This window comes from Aulonocara sp. 'chitande type north' Nkhata Bay, linkage group LG8 (genome assembly GCF_057382095.1).
Source record: "Aulonocara sp. 'chitande type north' Nkhata Bay isolate Kocher_YH1m ecotype deep benthic linkage group LG8, A_spYH_male_GT1.1, whole genome shotgun sequence".
NCBI lineage: Eukaryota > Metazoa > Chordata > Actinopteri > Cichliformes > Cichlidae > Aulonocara > Aulonocara sp. 'chitande type north' Nkhata Bay.
Window position 1 is genome coordinate 20971810 of NC_141351.1, and position 16486 is coordinate 20988295.

At 38.9% G+C, this 16486-nt stretch overlaps 1 protein-coding gene across 1 annotated transcript in view; it reads left to right on the forward strand.

The window, feature by feature from the left end:
* sema4gb (sema domain, immunoglobulin domain (Ig), transmembrane domain (TM) and short cytoplasmic domain, (semaphorin) 4Gb) overlaps window positions 1-16486 on the forward strand; it is a 63218-nt gene that overhangs the window by 22159 nt on the left and 24573 nt on the right. The window contains exons 3-8 of the mRNA XM_086304236.1: window positions 7459-7607; window positions 8012-8074; window positions 9686-9784; window positions 9883-9976; window positions 11449-11562; window positions 12757-12911. Of these exons, the coding sequence (XP_086160362.1) occupies window positions 7459-7607; window positions 8012-8074; window positions 9686-9784; window positions 9883-9976; window positions 11449-11562; window positions 12757-12911 (674 nt within the window). The remainder of the gene's footprint in view (window positions 1-7458; window positions 7608-8011; window positions 8075-9685; window positions 9785-9882; window positions 9977-11448; window positions 11563-12756; window positions 12912-16486) is intronic.

A 16486-nucleotide genomic window follows, 5' to 3' on the forward strand; every position in this document is an offset into this window, starting at 1 on the left:
GTGGTATGAAATAGGAACCGCTCGCGTCATACCAGATCTGAGACCAAGGTCACTCTACCTCTGCTGCCTTGAGCCCAGGGACATTTTGTGTCACCACAGTCCTTCTCATCAGCCCTGTGCTTGTTATATCATACAGTCACTATTTTTATAAGATAGAAACCAAGGCTTTTGCTTACTTGGATGAGTCACGAGTAGCGGGCTCTTTACATTGCCTTGGGTTGAGATTTTGTGTTTGCATAACTCTTACTTTAAAAATGATCTCGGAGAGTACGCAGTGTTCTCGTGAGGAGGAAATTGTTAATGTCATGCATTTTTTAATGCGCGTGACTGTGTTTCTTTCTTTATCACACTTTCTTCTTGAATGTATCTCATGTATGAGTTTGTTTTCTGATGTTCCCAATTTCTTTTAGATTATATTTAGATTATTTGCATGTGCAGTGGAGTGTACACCCTACTGGGTGAATCCTGGCCCTTCCTACCAAAGTGCCCTCATCTACCCTTCAGATGAATCCCCTCCTGGCGTGTCCTGACCTTTGCCTGTGTTGGATGACATGCTCATTGCTCACTCAAATCTAAAGTTGACAGGCTGAAAAAAGATAAAAAAAAAAAAAAAGAGGTACACAGTCACGTGGCTTTCATTGATAGCTACAGTAGCTTTGCAATAGTTGCTGATAAAGTTCGTGGAAAGTTGAGTTCATGGAAATGAACTCTGGAAACAAAAAACGGATCATTCTCAATTTATTAAAACTTTTAGTTACTGCTCTTGCCCTCATAGCAGTCACTAAAAACAGGTTTGAGGGTGCAGGAAATGAAAGCAGGAATGCGATCACTTAAATCTTACATAAACTATGAGGCAGTCCAATTACTGGAACGAAATGATCAAATTTCAGCTGTTTTCAGCACCTATCATAATTAACATACTTGTTTAGCTCTCCCGTTTAGTGAGAGATAAAAAAAGAGGTTGGAAGATCTGACTACGATTTTGAGTTATTTACACAGAGAAAAACAAAGAATATGTTTTTTTAAGTTAGTATGTAAGCAGGTAATAAAGCATCAAAAAGCCTTTAACGGTAAAAGCTCATACAAGAATTATCAAAATGAAAAAAGTAAAAAAGCATTGAATTTCAAAGAATCTTCCCTGTTTGTAACACTTAAAAACTGAACTGTAAAGTCTCATTAAAACTGCATGTGTGGGAGGACTTTTGAAAAGTAAAATCCTCTCATTCTGAAAATGTGCACGGCACAAAAACAGAGCTGTGCCTGGAGTCCAGTTAATGTTAAAAGATTGAGTGCATCTTATTAGTTCTCTGTCCCACCTAGGAAATTACACTTTATATATTCCACAAAATACTAAATTGCTCACACTGCACAGACATCTTTTATACACTACATAAAACAATGCAAACCGACAAAGTGCAATCTTGATTTCAAAACTGCTGACAAAAAAATGCTGAATAATCCCCTGCAGGGGTGCTCCTGAGGTTGATGTGCTAAGTGTGATGAGTAATTTAGGTAATGTGATTTAGGTAAAGTTTGAATATTTAAATATTTAAGGTAGCTGTCATACAAACTATGTATTATGGCTACTCATTTATGTAAGTCTTAAGGCGCTAGTGCAGCAACAAATGTCAGCTGCTCTCGTTAAACTGAGAAGGGTACATTTATAGTACAAAATCAGCTTGTCTTCTCCACCATGGAATCAAAGATTTTATTGCCCTTGATTAGTTTTATTGCAGCTTGCTCAGAAGTCACCTGGATAATTGATGCCTTTCAGATTACCTTTTAAGGTCATTGCACATTTCTTTGCAGCTGCATTCCAGGCTCTGGTTGCCTAGTTACCCATCCAATGTATTTACTCCCAGTCCATATGTCAAGTGCTAGCTGTTTCAGCCGTTCACCTGGAAGCTGAGAAATGCTCGGGCCCACTTTTGCTGCTTGTAGTTATTTGACTGTAGTCGCTTTAAGTTGCACTTTCTATGGTCTCACCATGTTGCTTCCAGTGTGGATGCACTTTTAAGAGAGATGCTCAAAGTCTAAACAAGACCATGAACTCTATAAAACTTTCTTACACTCCAACATACTCCAACACTCCTTGTCAGTGTCTTAACATAGACATTAAAAACAGTCTTCTACTACCTCACAGAAAATTAGAAATATTCACTATTACTGGAAGAGCAGTGGCTACAGAGGATTACAGTTTTTTAATTTATAAATTTATGCTTAAAATAAATATTTTAAAAGTAAATTTGGTCTTTTTTTAAACATAACTTTAAAAAAAAGGAAGAATGAATGCTTTAAAACTTTTTTTAAAGGATTTCCTCTACCAGGAGCTGTGTGTGCATCATCAATCTTCTCAGCCTCCATGCGTATAATCAGCCTGACAGCCATAACGGAGCTGGTATGATAAAAACCTAATTATTGACCAGTAAGAGCATCCCTGTGGTTGTCTGACTGTCAGTTAAAAAAAAAAGAAGAAAAAGGCTGATAAGAAGGAAGGTTGTGCAGAAAGAGAAGATGCTGTCTGACTCAGTCTCTGGTTTTCCAGGAAGTCGATAGGTTCCTGCAGAGCTGCTGTCATCGCCCAGTGTGTCCATGTGATGGTTAGGCAAGCAGACAGTTGTGTGGGGAAGAAATTGCCTTCCATGTGATGGTTGGGAAACTCAAACCAGTTTTCATCATGTTGTATTATGCAAGATCAAACACGCTGGAAAACTCGCTGTCATCCTCATTATCATCATGGTTATTGTAAATTAGGGAAGTAAAAGCATTACTAATACTGTAGTGTGATACAGTGGAGATGAGTCACAGCCTGGGAGAGTATATGTACTGGAGTCCATGTTTATGCATGACATAAACATGGACTTCAGTTTCAGCTGGGACAGTTTTTTTTAACTGCTCTGACAGTTCTTGAGTTCTTGACAAAGTTGAACCTACCCGTCAACAAAAACTTGCCATTTTTGTCTCAGAGTGTTTGTACCTGTAGGATCTCACTGATATGTTTATTAACATCTTAAAAACTGCTTACATAGGTAGATTTTCCATTGACAAATACAGGAACATTTCTGTGGATTGTCTTATGTTGGCTAACCTGCTTGGCTAGCAAAATGCATGTGTAATTCACTTTTAGAGTCGTGCATTTTCTTTAGTGATTTTTTCCCCATGTGTAAATGGACTGATTCATATAAATCGTTTCTCTACTCTACTTTATACAACAGATTGTTACTCTGTGATTTCCTGTTTTATTTTGATAGCTGGTTGTCTTCTTTCTTGTCCTATGGCCTTCCTCAGCAGCAGTGAACCGTTTCCATCTTCTGTCTTGTGTTTGGTTTGACTTAATTGTTTTCACGTTGTCTTCTGGGCAAATATGTTTTGCAAGTTTTAAGCTGTACCTAACTAAAACCACTGAATGAAGAACAAACTGTGGATTGCACTGTCATGGAAATGGGACTGTATTAATCTAGTGACGCAGAAATGTTAATAAACCTCATCTGCTGCTAAGTCACTTTTACACTGCTGGAACTGCAGCTGCTTAAACACAGAGCACACACCAAGACAAACACCTGTTTAATCAATAAAATTAATTTCACTTTGATCTGCTGACAAAATAAATCGATTTCCAAGTCTCTTTTACTGGACAGTAACATTTAATGTTTAAGTGTATCCAATTTAAAGTCTAATCTTTAAGTTGGATACAGTCAGATATTAATAAAGGAGACTTGCAGAACTAAATTTCAGAGCCTTAATCTGCAGCCGCCCTCATCTAAGAAATAAACAGTAGCATTGAGAGCTCACTGAGTCTTTAGCAGAAGGCCCTGCTTGATGGATTATAGCTCCATTTGGTCACAGGGGAGCTGGAGCCTATCCCAGTTGTCTTAGGGTGAGAGGCAGGGTACACCCTGGACCGGTCGCCAGTCTGTCGCAGGGCTAAGACATAGAGACAGGCAACCATTCACACTCACATTCACACCTATGGGCAATTTAGAGTTACCAGTTAACCTAACCTCACTAACTGCACATCTTTGGACTGTGGGAGGAAGCCGGAGTACCCAGAGAGAAGCCATGCAAACATGGGGAGAACATTCAAACTCCACAGAGAAAGACCCTGGGCTGATGGTGAAATTGAACTCAGCACTTCTTGTTGTGAGGCAACAGTGATACCAGTCATCTCAAATGGGGTTTTAGGGCTTTGTCAAGCCAGCTAATGCAAAAAAGCTGGCTATGTTGAACTTAGTTTGTAGTATACCTCTTTGAAAACTGGTTTTTCTTTACTCTGATGATAGTTACTCTGAGTTTACATTTGGGTTCTTGAGCTGCAAATCCTGCAGAGTTGTCATGAATAGAGAGATTACTACTACAGTACTACTAAAAAAAATACTTTATTTGTAACAGGCTGTAAACAGGTTTGTTTTTCCTACATTTTAAGTTGGACATTTTATCATGGAAATCTGTAAAATGTTAAATGCCGGCACTGTGTTTTGTGTTCAAAGCTATAACGTTAAAGGGATTATCATTCAGCCTCTGAAAATAATGATGCAATTTATATCCTTTTTAGTTATACGCTCATATTGAATCAATTCTTGTTGATTTAAATGACATGATTTGACAATTTATCACAGTCAGGCATTTTATGACGTATAATTGCATCATATTAACCTAATTTGATGTTGAAGTGACTATGAACTGATACTGACCCTGAACTACTTGAATATATAACATTTATGAACCGTGGTATATAAGATAATATAATACTTAAGCTTCCATTGCCTGCTAATCATCTATATACTTTTCGCAGTTACTCTGTGATCCCATGGCCTCCCTCAGCAGCAATGAACCATTTCCATTTCTTTAAAGGAACTATGAACATCAGAATGAATTAACCGCAACAAGCGTGCAGGTCCTCACATTGTGCTTAATTGATTGGTTGAGGACTAATATAGCTTATCTTTTTACCGGGAGCTGAGACATGCTGCTGTTATTTCACAACAGAGCGAGATGAAGGAGAGGGAGGCAGAGAGGATGTGTGGAGATTAATGTGCCCATCTGCACTGTGCAGACTCATATTCCTCAGTGCAACACTCTTGATACCTTCATCTCTTCTGTTGTTCTCTGAAGACAGCTGTTCTTTCCGCATGCAGGGTTTTTATTCTTCTTAATGTCAGATTTTCTTAATCAGACATTTATCACTCACTTTTAGAGCAAACCAAAGCTCTGTAAACCTACTTCTGCACTGAAGGAGATCTTTCATGCCCACAGGAAGAAAAAAAAACAATGTCCTCCTTTTCGCTGTCTCATAGCAGCGACGCAACCTGCCCTAATTTCTGAGGTGCTACATTGGGGTGTGTTCAAATATTTAGTTTAGTGCACCAGGCCAATTATTTTTCAACCTCTCTGTCTGCTCCAGTGGCAGAAGATCAAAAGCCAAAAAGCCATCCGCCATGTTTACCTTGTTAACATGTACTTTTCATGGACTTCAGTGACAGTAATTTAGCCCACTTACTATAAAAATCTCTCACACATCACACTTGTTCACACACACACAGCAGGGATGATGTTGATGCTATGGCATTACCGCTGATGCGATTTGGCAGTACTGGGGCACGATTCCTGCTGAATGCCCTAAAATTTTGCCTCCACTGTGCCCCCATCCCTACGTTCTGTCTCTATAGTCCTCTTAGCAATCACTCCAGCGACTCCCTCCCCATCTCCCAGATCTGTAGTTGGGTCTCACCCTCACACGCTCAGTCACACACACTGAGCATGTTCATTTGGGGTGTGTAGACTCCATTCATTTCCCAGTGAGTGTAAAGTCAAGCTATTCTTGTGCTTTGTAAGCAGAGATATGAAGCTGTGATCTTGTGGTTTTTTTAAAGCCAATTTTTCTTCTTACAGCTGGTCATTTTAGGGGTTGCCACAATGGATCATGTGCCTCCATCCCACCCTAGCAATCCACCTCTATCCCACCAACCTTTTGCATGCCATCCTTCACTACATTCATGATTTTTTTTGTGATCTTCCTCTTCTGCTGCTGCCTGGCAGCTCCATATTAATCATTCCTTGTCTAGTAAATCCAACATCATCCAACTTATGGAGCACACGCACTGATAACACTCAATATTACCCCTTTGATTTCTGTCTGTTTGATTTAAACTCACAATTCTGATACTCTCTTCAATTTCACAACACTGTTTGCATACTCTTCCTTGAAGATTATTCCTACTCCATTTCTCCTCCTATCTACACCATGGTAGAACATTTTAAATCCACCTCCAATACTCCTGGCATCACTTCCCTGCCATCTGGTCTCAAAATATATCTACCTTCCTTCTCTCTATCACATCAGCTAGCTCTCTCCTTTTACCAATCATATTCTGTACATTTAAAGTCCGTACTCTCACCTTCACACTCCTGCATTAACCTTTTGTTTCCATTGGAACCCTGTTGGACAAAAGCACCAGAGGTGGTCTTTGTTAACCCAGAACCTGACTGATTGGGTGTGGAAATCTTATTCTTGATAATCCGCATGTTTCATTTGGAAATGATTTTATGCCAGTTCCTGATACAACCGTACCATGTAACCGTCACAGTTTGGCTAGGTTTAGGCAACAAACCACATACTAATCTTTATTAAAAGGTTAGGTTTGGGTTAAAAATAAAACTTCAACTATGTTAACAATGTTTTACAAAGTCTTTCTGGCAGAAAACCTTTAAAACAAAAGTCTGGGTGAAGCTAACTATATGTAGGCAGAGTGTTGAAACGCCAAATCAAATGGCTCAGAAGAGCTAAAGGAGCACATATTAGCTATCAGCTAATAACACAATGCTTGCATAGGAATATAATAACAATTTTAATCACTACAGCTGGTTCACAGACGTCTTGTACAGGCTGTACCACACAGAGAGCCATTCATTTAGTCAGAGAATTCCTTTAAAATCCACCACTGTGTATACATGTTTGAGAGGTCCAGTTTGGCAAGTGGAATTAGTGGAGGCGATGCCTTGCAGGCAGCCGGCTACAGCTTTCTATGTGAGCACACTTGTCAATCAAAATAGTCACACCACTAAATGTCAGCCTTAAAAAAGTTGAAACAGGTGAGATATAGAAAAATAAATAAAAAATCAACACCCTATACAGTTGGAACCAGCCTCATGTGGCCATTAGAGGAACTGCAAGTGTTGGCACTTGCTCTTTTTTTTTAGCCTTGGAGTTTGCCAATTGGTCAACGTATAAAACTGCTCTAGCTTACAAGATAGTGATGTAATTTGGAAATTCAAAGGAGACTCTATTTATAGTTTAAATAACCAGAACAAATCTGTCGTTTTTTGCTAATCAAAAAATTCTGACGATATGCATCATTGTCAGTTACACCCAGATATATTGCTTCCCTGACACAATAAGACATGTTAGTCTCGGTCTTTACACAAAGAAACCTTCACATGTCTCGTGTCATATATTTGCAGGTCTGCTGGGCAGCACCCGTTTCATCGGCTCTTCCCGAAACTACAGCACCCTGCTGTTGGAGGAGGAGGCCAGGCTGCTGTATGTGGGAGGCAGAGGAGCACTCTACGCTCTCAACACATCCAGCATCTCCACACCTGCAAACCTCACAGTGAGTGCCAAGTTGCTGAGAAACACATAATTGCTGATGTTAAGACAGAAAAGCCCATTTCACGAGTTTTTCTCCCATTCGAAGGAGGAGAAACTAATAATAGCCTTTTTGATATTGAGCAAATCCCATTGTGTTCCACCAATTTTATGGCTATCGGATTAAATGCACCAGGCATTTATTCAAGGGTTACTGAAGTGAGTCAGAACTTAGTGACGCAGCCAGAAAATTAAGTCTGCTGTCCTTCTCTTTTCCTCCCCCTGTTTATCACACACATACACACACATACTTTCTTCTCTCTATCTGTTACTTTCTTTTCTATCTATAGGGCTTTTTATTTATCTGTTTGCCTCTCTTTATTTATTTAGCTTACGGAGTCATCCTTATTACCCTCCCATTGTTTGCAGATTGATTGGGATGCTTCCCCTGAACAGAAGAAGCAGTGCCTAAACAAAGGCAGAGACAATCAGGTAAAAGGCTGCAGCTTTGTTTTCTTCTCGGAAAAATCTCCCATCTTTATTTATTAGGTTAATATTGGAGAGCACAAGTGCAACTGCTCCATTTTGTGATGCTTGTGACAGCAACGAAACATTCAATACTTCCAGTTGTTTTGTAATTTCGTTTCCCTGAAACCCTGAGACACTAAACTGGAGGTTGAGGATTTAAAATAAATGGCACTCATTCATTCATTATTTTTATAAATTAGACCATATACATTAAGTAGAGGTTTTCTCCATCTTTTATTTGTTGTAGAGCAAACAAAAAACAAGATGTCACTAGAAAGGTCTGAAACTTCTGATTGACTGGGATTTTCTTTTTTTGGCAAAACCATCTCAAAGAATAACAGCTTGTTACAAACAAGGTATGCAGGAGAGGATCAGAAGACCACAGCGGGTCCCATTCCTGTCAACTAAGAACAGGAAACTGAGGCTAGAATTCAGAATAGAAGATTGGAAGAATGTTACCTGGTCTGAAGAGCTACGTTTGAATGTCGCAGCAGAAATCGTGACTCATCAGCCATTGTTTAAATGCCAGAGCGTATCTGACTATTGTTGCTGACCATGTCCATCCCTGTATGACCACATGATATCCACCTTCTGATGGTTGCATCCAGCCATGAAATGGCATGTGACAAAGCTCTAATTATCTCATACTGGTTCCTTGAACAGGACGATGAGTTCAGTGTGCTCAAACTGGCCGTAACAGTCTCAATCCAATAGAGCACATTTGGGATGTGGTGGAACTGGAGATTCACATCATGGATGTGCAGCAAAAAATCTGCAGTGGCTGTGTGATGCTATCTCGTCAGTATGGACCAAAATCTCACAGAAATGTGTCCAGAACTTTGTTGAATCTGTGCCACAAAGGATTAAGATAGTTCTGGGGGGGAAATGGGATCCAAACTGGTACTAGCAAGGTGAACCTGTGTGCTTTCCAGTTTGGGCTGCCTTAGCTGGTGAATTTTATTGAATATAGACAGATTAGCACCTACTCCATTTAAAACAGTCACATTTCAAAAAAAAAGTTGGCAATAGATTCTCATGATGACCAGTGACAGAGATCATCTGTATCTAATGAAAGAAAACATATCCCCATAAACCTTCAAAATAAGAGCTTCCTGTTTATGGAACCTATTACCATTAAATATATTACTGAGTGACTCTTACCACTTCCTTGCAAGCACTGTTTAAAATTTGTTAAAAAACCAACCAGACTTGTCATCATGCTTAGCTAGTGCATATTTGCCTTTCTTTTTTTCCAGTTTTGTCAGTTTGCCTCCTTTATGGCTTTTTCTTTGTTATCAATAATGTAATGAGAGTTTATGTAACTTCCTTTTGAACTGCCTGTGCTGTGTAATAGCATTAATGTCATCTGTATTGTATTTGATTTATTTTGCATGCTTCCTTCTCTGCTCTCTAAAGCTTTTCCTCCCTATCTTTGAAAGGTTATTCTTTTATGTTTTATTGTTTTTAACACCCGGGAAACAAATTTATTGACTGATTATTATGTATTGCCGCTGAGAAAAACAAGCAGATACACAACAAAAAACAAATCACTTCATTTTACTGTGTTCTCTGCAGACAGAGTGTTACAACCACATCCGCTTTCTGCAGCGATACAATGAGACTCACCTGTACGTCTGTGGAACGAACGCCTTCAGACCGCTCTGTGCTTATATCGTAAGAGATCCTGGGTTTTTTATGTCAAGTAAAATTGTGACAAGAATTGAAATGAAACAACTTATTATGTGTTCTCAATCTTTTTTTTTTTTTACAAGGATGCAGAGCGTTTCAGCTTCTCCTCAGGTTTTGAGGAAGGCAGAGACAGGTGTCCGTATGACCCAGCAAAGGGATTCACTGGCCTCATCATAGGTAAGTCCAAATGCAATTTATTTTATTCTACAAACCATCCTGCATTATGTTTGTCCTTGGGGATCTTATTTGTAAAGGGCTCTGGGCAGTAAAGGTTTACTGTTCTCACACATTATGGTGGCATAGTGGTGCGGAGGTTAGCACATGTTTGGAAGGATGTTCTGAGTTTTAATCTGCTGCTCATCTGTGGAATTTACAATTAAATCAATGAAATATTGATTTCCCATCCTCACCCATCCATTGGTGTCCTGGCTCCACACTAAATTGGGTTATACATTGGTTTATCTGTCTCCATCTGCACTTGTGGACACCTGAGAATCACCTCAACTTAACTTGGAAGTGTTTGGACACAGAAAAAAAAATCACCAGCTGGAGGGAGAACGGATGTTCAAGCCCAGAACCATTTTGCTGTGAGGGGACAATGCAAACCTCTGTAACAGCATGTTGCTGATATGCATATACACAGCATATTACATAATTTTTTATATAACTTGAATACTTAGTAGAACTCTAAAATCTAAGAATGAATGCAGTTTCCTTCCAGCAGTTCTCTGTGCCTCCAGTCTTTTTCGTGATTTTTTGCCTCATAATCCTGTTGCTGTCCTCGTATTCATTTCCATTTATGACTTTTTGAAGTAGTTTCGGATTTGACATTTTGCTTGCCCTTTGCCAGAATGATTTGCTTTGCTGTCTCATCAACACATCAGCAAATGACCTTGACTTTTTGGATTAAAGCTTTGGAATCTGGACTTTCACAGTAATTTCCTGTATCCTGCATTTAGGTCCTCTTTCACAGTCTGTCACCTGATTCTGCACTTTAAAATCCATAAGAAAAGTTATGGAAAATATTTTATATTGTTTATCATGCTGATGTCATAGTTTTGAATGAAACTCAAATCCATTTTCAAATACTTTGTTAGAACTGTGCTACTGTGAGGTTATAATTAGGCCCAGCAGTGTTTTTAAAACTTCTAACGTCATCATACTAAGGGTCTGTGAAGACTCATCAAATCACAGTGGACCCAGAAGGGCAAGGGGAACTTGTGGGATTTGTTTCAAATGCAAGCAAGGTCACAATTACGTGATTTTTACCAACTCAAACAGCTTAAGTCTTTAATTAGTTTTGCTGGAAATGTGAATGCTCCCTCATGTATAATTGCTTGACAACCATCATGAACATTTTTAAGGATTACAGCAAGCGTTAACTGTGCAAAAGTGCACCCTGATTTTTGGATTAGATCACACTTTTAGATGTAGCATAGATAATCAAACACTGTCTTTATTAGACAGTTTAAGCATACTAAATTTTGTCTAATTATCGTTACAAATACACAAGTCATAGGTCATACTGTTTCCACTTCCTCTGCAGTCCACTGAATGCTTTCATTTACATGTGATTAAACTTTGATATCTCAATATCTTTCTTTTTTAATCCATTTGCCACCAATTCATGCTTTTAATCTTTTAATTAGATGGTGAGATGTTCACAGCCTCTCAGTACGAGTTTCGCAGCTCTCCAGATATTCGCAGAAACTTTCCATTCCCCACACTCAGGACAGAGGAGGCGCCCACCCGGTGGCTTCTGGGTAAATATAATCATTCATATGTATGTACATAATAGCTGCTGTAAGACGCTAGTTCAAAAAGGATGGTGTCCTTTTTCCAAATATTTCAATTGGGTTTTAAATTGGATTTAACTAAAAGTAGTAGAAAGGCAATATACCAATTGTAATTGTATTGCTTCTTGTGTAGAATTTTTTTTCTCTGGATGGACAGAATAGACGAATAGATGTGATGATAATGTGACATAACTAGCATACAGCAGTATTGTATCTCATCTTCTTGTAACAGCACTTCAATCCATTTTAAACTACCTCACACCCAAACAAGATCTGATATTTTTTTGTAGATATATTTTTTTCTTTGCATAGTAGAGTTTGAACTTGCATTTGTGCATGCAGTGGCAGTTTATGTTCATGTTGTTGTCCCAGAGTCCAACAGACTTTTCTGACTGATATGGTTTTCCGCATATTCAGCTATATTCAGACATTTCACTTTATTTTTTGAGTCTTTTATTGATATTTTATAGTTTACTGATTCCAATATTCATTGCAGTTTCATATTGAGAAACATCATTTTTAAGCTATCAAACTATTTGCCGCATACATTACAGTCGAAACTTCTTCCTCATTTCTATTCTGAATGAGTCAGCCTCTTTTCCTGCTTTAAAAAAACTCCCATCAAGTTAGCAATGAATGTAATTAGTTGTATAATCGCAGTTGTGGCTTTAATTTTGTTTTTTTAGTATTGCATAACTTTTCTTCCTTTTAGTGTTCAAAAATAAAATAAACAATAACAACAATAAAACATTTTATTTATAGTTGCTTTCAAGACACTCAAGGACACCTTACAAGCAATTAAATTGCGAATTGTTTATTTATTATCTGCATTTCATACAGCATTCCTGTGTTTTGGGTAGTGGGGTTGCAGTTCCTCTTTCAGTAGAATATTAATAGACCAAACCTCATTGCTATGTTGCACATTTTTATTACATCAGATGTTTTTTTGTCATAAAAAAACAACAGATTCACTTGTAGAATAAAAATCACAAGGAAAAAAATTGCACCGCATTGCAGCTCTAACTGACTTGGTTGTGGTGGTTCAATCATACTTAAAGGCTCCATCTTTAGTTTCCAAGGAGACACTTTCTAGGCTGCTAATAGGTTTCTTTTTGGACATGTGGATGTGTGCGTGTGATGTGTTTGTGTTTGTGTGCACAGAGGCAAATTTCGTGGGATCTGTGCTGCTGAAGGAGAGCATCAACAGCTCTATCGGTGATGATGACAAGATTTACTTCTTCTTCACTGAGAGAAGCCAGGAGCAGATTGCCTACCCGAGCCAGACCAAGGTGTCCAGGGTCGCCAGAGTGTGCAAGGTCAGAAAGACCAGTTAACCCAAACACTGCTATCTATAATCGCATTAATGCTTTCACTGGGTTTGAAACGGCTTTACAAGTGCCTGCAAGGTCACAGAAAGAAAGGGTTGAAACAAGAGAGGGTAAAAGTTACCAATCATTCAAAGTGAAAAATGGTGGGATTATTGAATGGTTTTTGTCAGTTGCACAGAATGAATGTAAATGGATTTCAGAGGACATTCTTGTTTCTCAATGAGCTGCCACGCTCCTCTCGCTGTAATATCAATGCTAAATCAGCCAGCAGTTGGTCGTCTCTAATCACAGTTTCTTCACTGACAGAGGTTCTCTCTCTGTGCCACTGTTGCCAGGCAAAGTACAAGTCCACAAACCTCCACCTCCAATGGCAAACCCTCCCCCTTACTTTATTGCCATATCCCCATCTTCAACTCCGCCTTCTCCTGCTCTTCTTCCTCTACTTCCCATCTCACCTCATTTCACTTGCTGTCAGCATTCCCAGTCTAGACAGCATGCCCAGCAACCATTCCTAGAGGTTACTCTTGCTCCTTTTCCTCCCGCTTGTCATTTATTTTAGCCATTCATGGGGGTATAATTACCATCACGGTGTGCTTTTGTAGGCATCAAAAGAGTAAGTCAATGACTCAGCTGGTGAAATGAAGCAGTTGTGTTTCATTTTTTGTGATCCTGTGAAAAGGATTTAAGTGAATGAATGAGAGAACACTAACAGGAAAACCTACTGAGCAGGAAATTTTTCAAAGATTTTGACATGGTGTGAATTTTCTGTTATGTACTTGTAGAGTTTTGTTTCCTTTTTTTAATATATCATTTACTAATGTTCATACTTTCATTATTATTTCTCTTTAGCTTTTTTTTCTCTAAGTTGTGCTTCCTTGTCTCCTCTGTCCTACGTCATCTTAGTTTCAATTCCTAAAATGCAACAGGAGGAGAGAGGACAGAAGGAAAGAAGTGGTTTGCCAGAAGAGCTGTACTTGAGGATGCACAGGTTTATAGAGGAATATGCTGGAAAATATACAGTAAATAATCGCTGAAAGATGATATTATAAAATACAGCAGTAGTTTATTGTTTTGTTTGTGCATAACAAAAGAATTTATGGTGCAGCTGTGCCACACGTCTTTTTGACCTTGTGCTGCTGTTAGTTTTATAATAATGTTTCGAAGCTTATCTTGGGAAGATGTTATTGTGGACACTGACATGAATGCAATGTGGCTTCAAAGAGAAGACAAAAGCCAAAGTAATGGCTCTAAGGGGAATCCAAATTTTTAATCAAAAGAGGAAATAAGCAGCCAGTGAAACACACAATAGAGCACAGTACAACTATAAGGAACTCTGGAACGCTTGATAATCAAGATTATTTGAGTGTACTACAGAGCAAGCTATGTTGAGCATAAAGTCAGAATTTTTTATGTCACAAAATTGGCTGTCTTTTTATGTGGTTAAATCACCATGGTAACATGTGCTGAACGCATAACCTGGTTGGGAGGAGGCTATGGTCAGTTTCAGCTTAAAATAGGTTTTCCGTGAATTTTTAAATTACATTTGTTAAACCTACTATAGATTCTCAGCTGGGTGAATAGAATAGAATAGAATAGAATAATCCTTTAATTGTCCCACAAGGGGAAATTTGGTTGTATCAGCAGCAAAAAACACACATATACAAAAAGAACAGGACACAGAAAACAAACAAAAACATGAATGTGTCATGTATGTCCAAGTTTTTAAGCAATATATTACTGACATCATGAGTTAAGTAAAAACTGTCGTACTTGACTCTACTCTGCTGTTAAGTCTGTTTTGCACTGCTGGAATAGCAGCATTATTCTTTTGTCTTATTTCCATCAGTATTGCATTTTACTGTTACATCTTTTATGCTCCTTTGTGTTCTTTATAAACATTTATCACCATTTTATTATCAACGCTTTCATCTGATAACGTGTCTGATTGGTGTAGGTGTCACTCATGGGGATCATGTTGTGCTGAAGAGTCAATATGATGTGTGAAACGCTCCTTTTTATGTGAGCGTGCACAGAGCCAGGCAGAAAGCCCAGCTTAACACAGAATGTTGATAACTGCCATTGTCACACCCCTTATCCCTGACTGGGGTTTTAGGATTTGTCAAGCCTGCTAATACAAAGTAAGCATGGCTGTGTTGAACTTCCTTCATGGTTCCCAGGCAAGTTGCAAAGGGGGGTGAGTGCCTAGCAGACTGGACTCAGAAGAGTGATTAGGGAATAAGTAACAGGGATGGAACATACATGCATTTAGGGTAAATGGCATTTATTTGACATTGATGTGTCAAGTTTTAATTGTGTGACAGCAATGGCACAGTTAATGGTGTAGAGAAAATGACTAATAGTGCTTAAAAGTGCCAATTTTTTAATTCATTTTCATATAGGCTCATAGTCCACATTAAATTCCCTTAATAGAGAGTAATAAATGATCTGGCTCTCTGTGTGTTGGCCCTGTGATGGACTGGCATCACAGCGTCCGGGATGTATGCTGTTTCTCACACCATGAAAGCTGGGAAAAGTTCCAGCCCCCTTTGACTACTAAGTTAGATGAATGGTTGAAAAAATAGAGATAAATGGGTGGATGGGGGGTGAGTGAATGATTACCGGTGTCCATGTAATTTTATTCATACAATACAAACAGCAGCAGCATGAGTTTGTTGCTTTTCAATTATGTATACAGTACACAGATAGTCTGGACACTATTTTCACTGTAAGAGTTCATTGAAAAAAAGCCTCATGTTTTGGATCTTTTAGTATGAAAAACAGGTTGCTAAAGGTTTAAACACCCAGTATTGATTTTCACATCGCTGTCTGCTGTTGGTCTTTTCCCTAAGTGTCTCTGCTGCTTTGCTGAAAAAACACATCATTTTATTTCCATTAAAATGATTCTCAAGGACCTCTGTTGAGGATATTTCTCTCTCTTTTTGTCCTGTTTCCACTGGCATTGAATAATAAAGTTGTAAAATACCCCAATACCCCTGTGTTGCTGCAAGCTTTTGTCCCAAAAGCTCATTAAACAAATGCAGGGAGCTCATTTTTGAGCATTTCTTGCTCTCTTACTTTTCAAACCCATATACACACTCACTGTGTCTTGTCTTCATTCTCACAGCATTCGAAAGTAGTCATTTCTGGAAATAAGGTCTGGGCTCTTCCTCTCCCTTCACCAGCACTGTGGAGTTGTCAGAGCAGTCGAGTGTAATAACTCAGTCTGAACTAGGCCACGGCAGCACATGCAGATGTCGAGTGGTCCCCAGCTCAGCCCCCATGGCGGCCAGGCACCACGCTGGTTGATGGCAGATCCACAGATAGTGACGGCTCTGGCAGTAGCCCCTGGCCTGAAACCACTGACGACTTGCCATTTTTGAGTTGCCTAGCCGGTTGTCCTCTTCTGCTTCTCACTTCCCAGCCAGACAGCTTCTACTTCCTCGCCAGTCATGCCTACTTTAACAAAGAAGAGACATGATGACAGGAAAACAAGACCATTGCAAAAAGCAGAAATAGGTGCCAGTTTGACATTATTTAACATTTTTCTTGCTATACATCTCCAG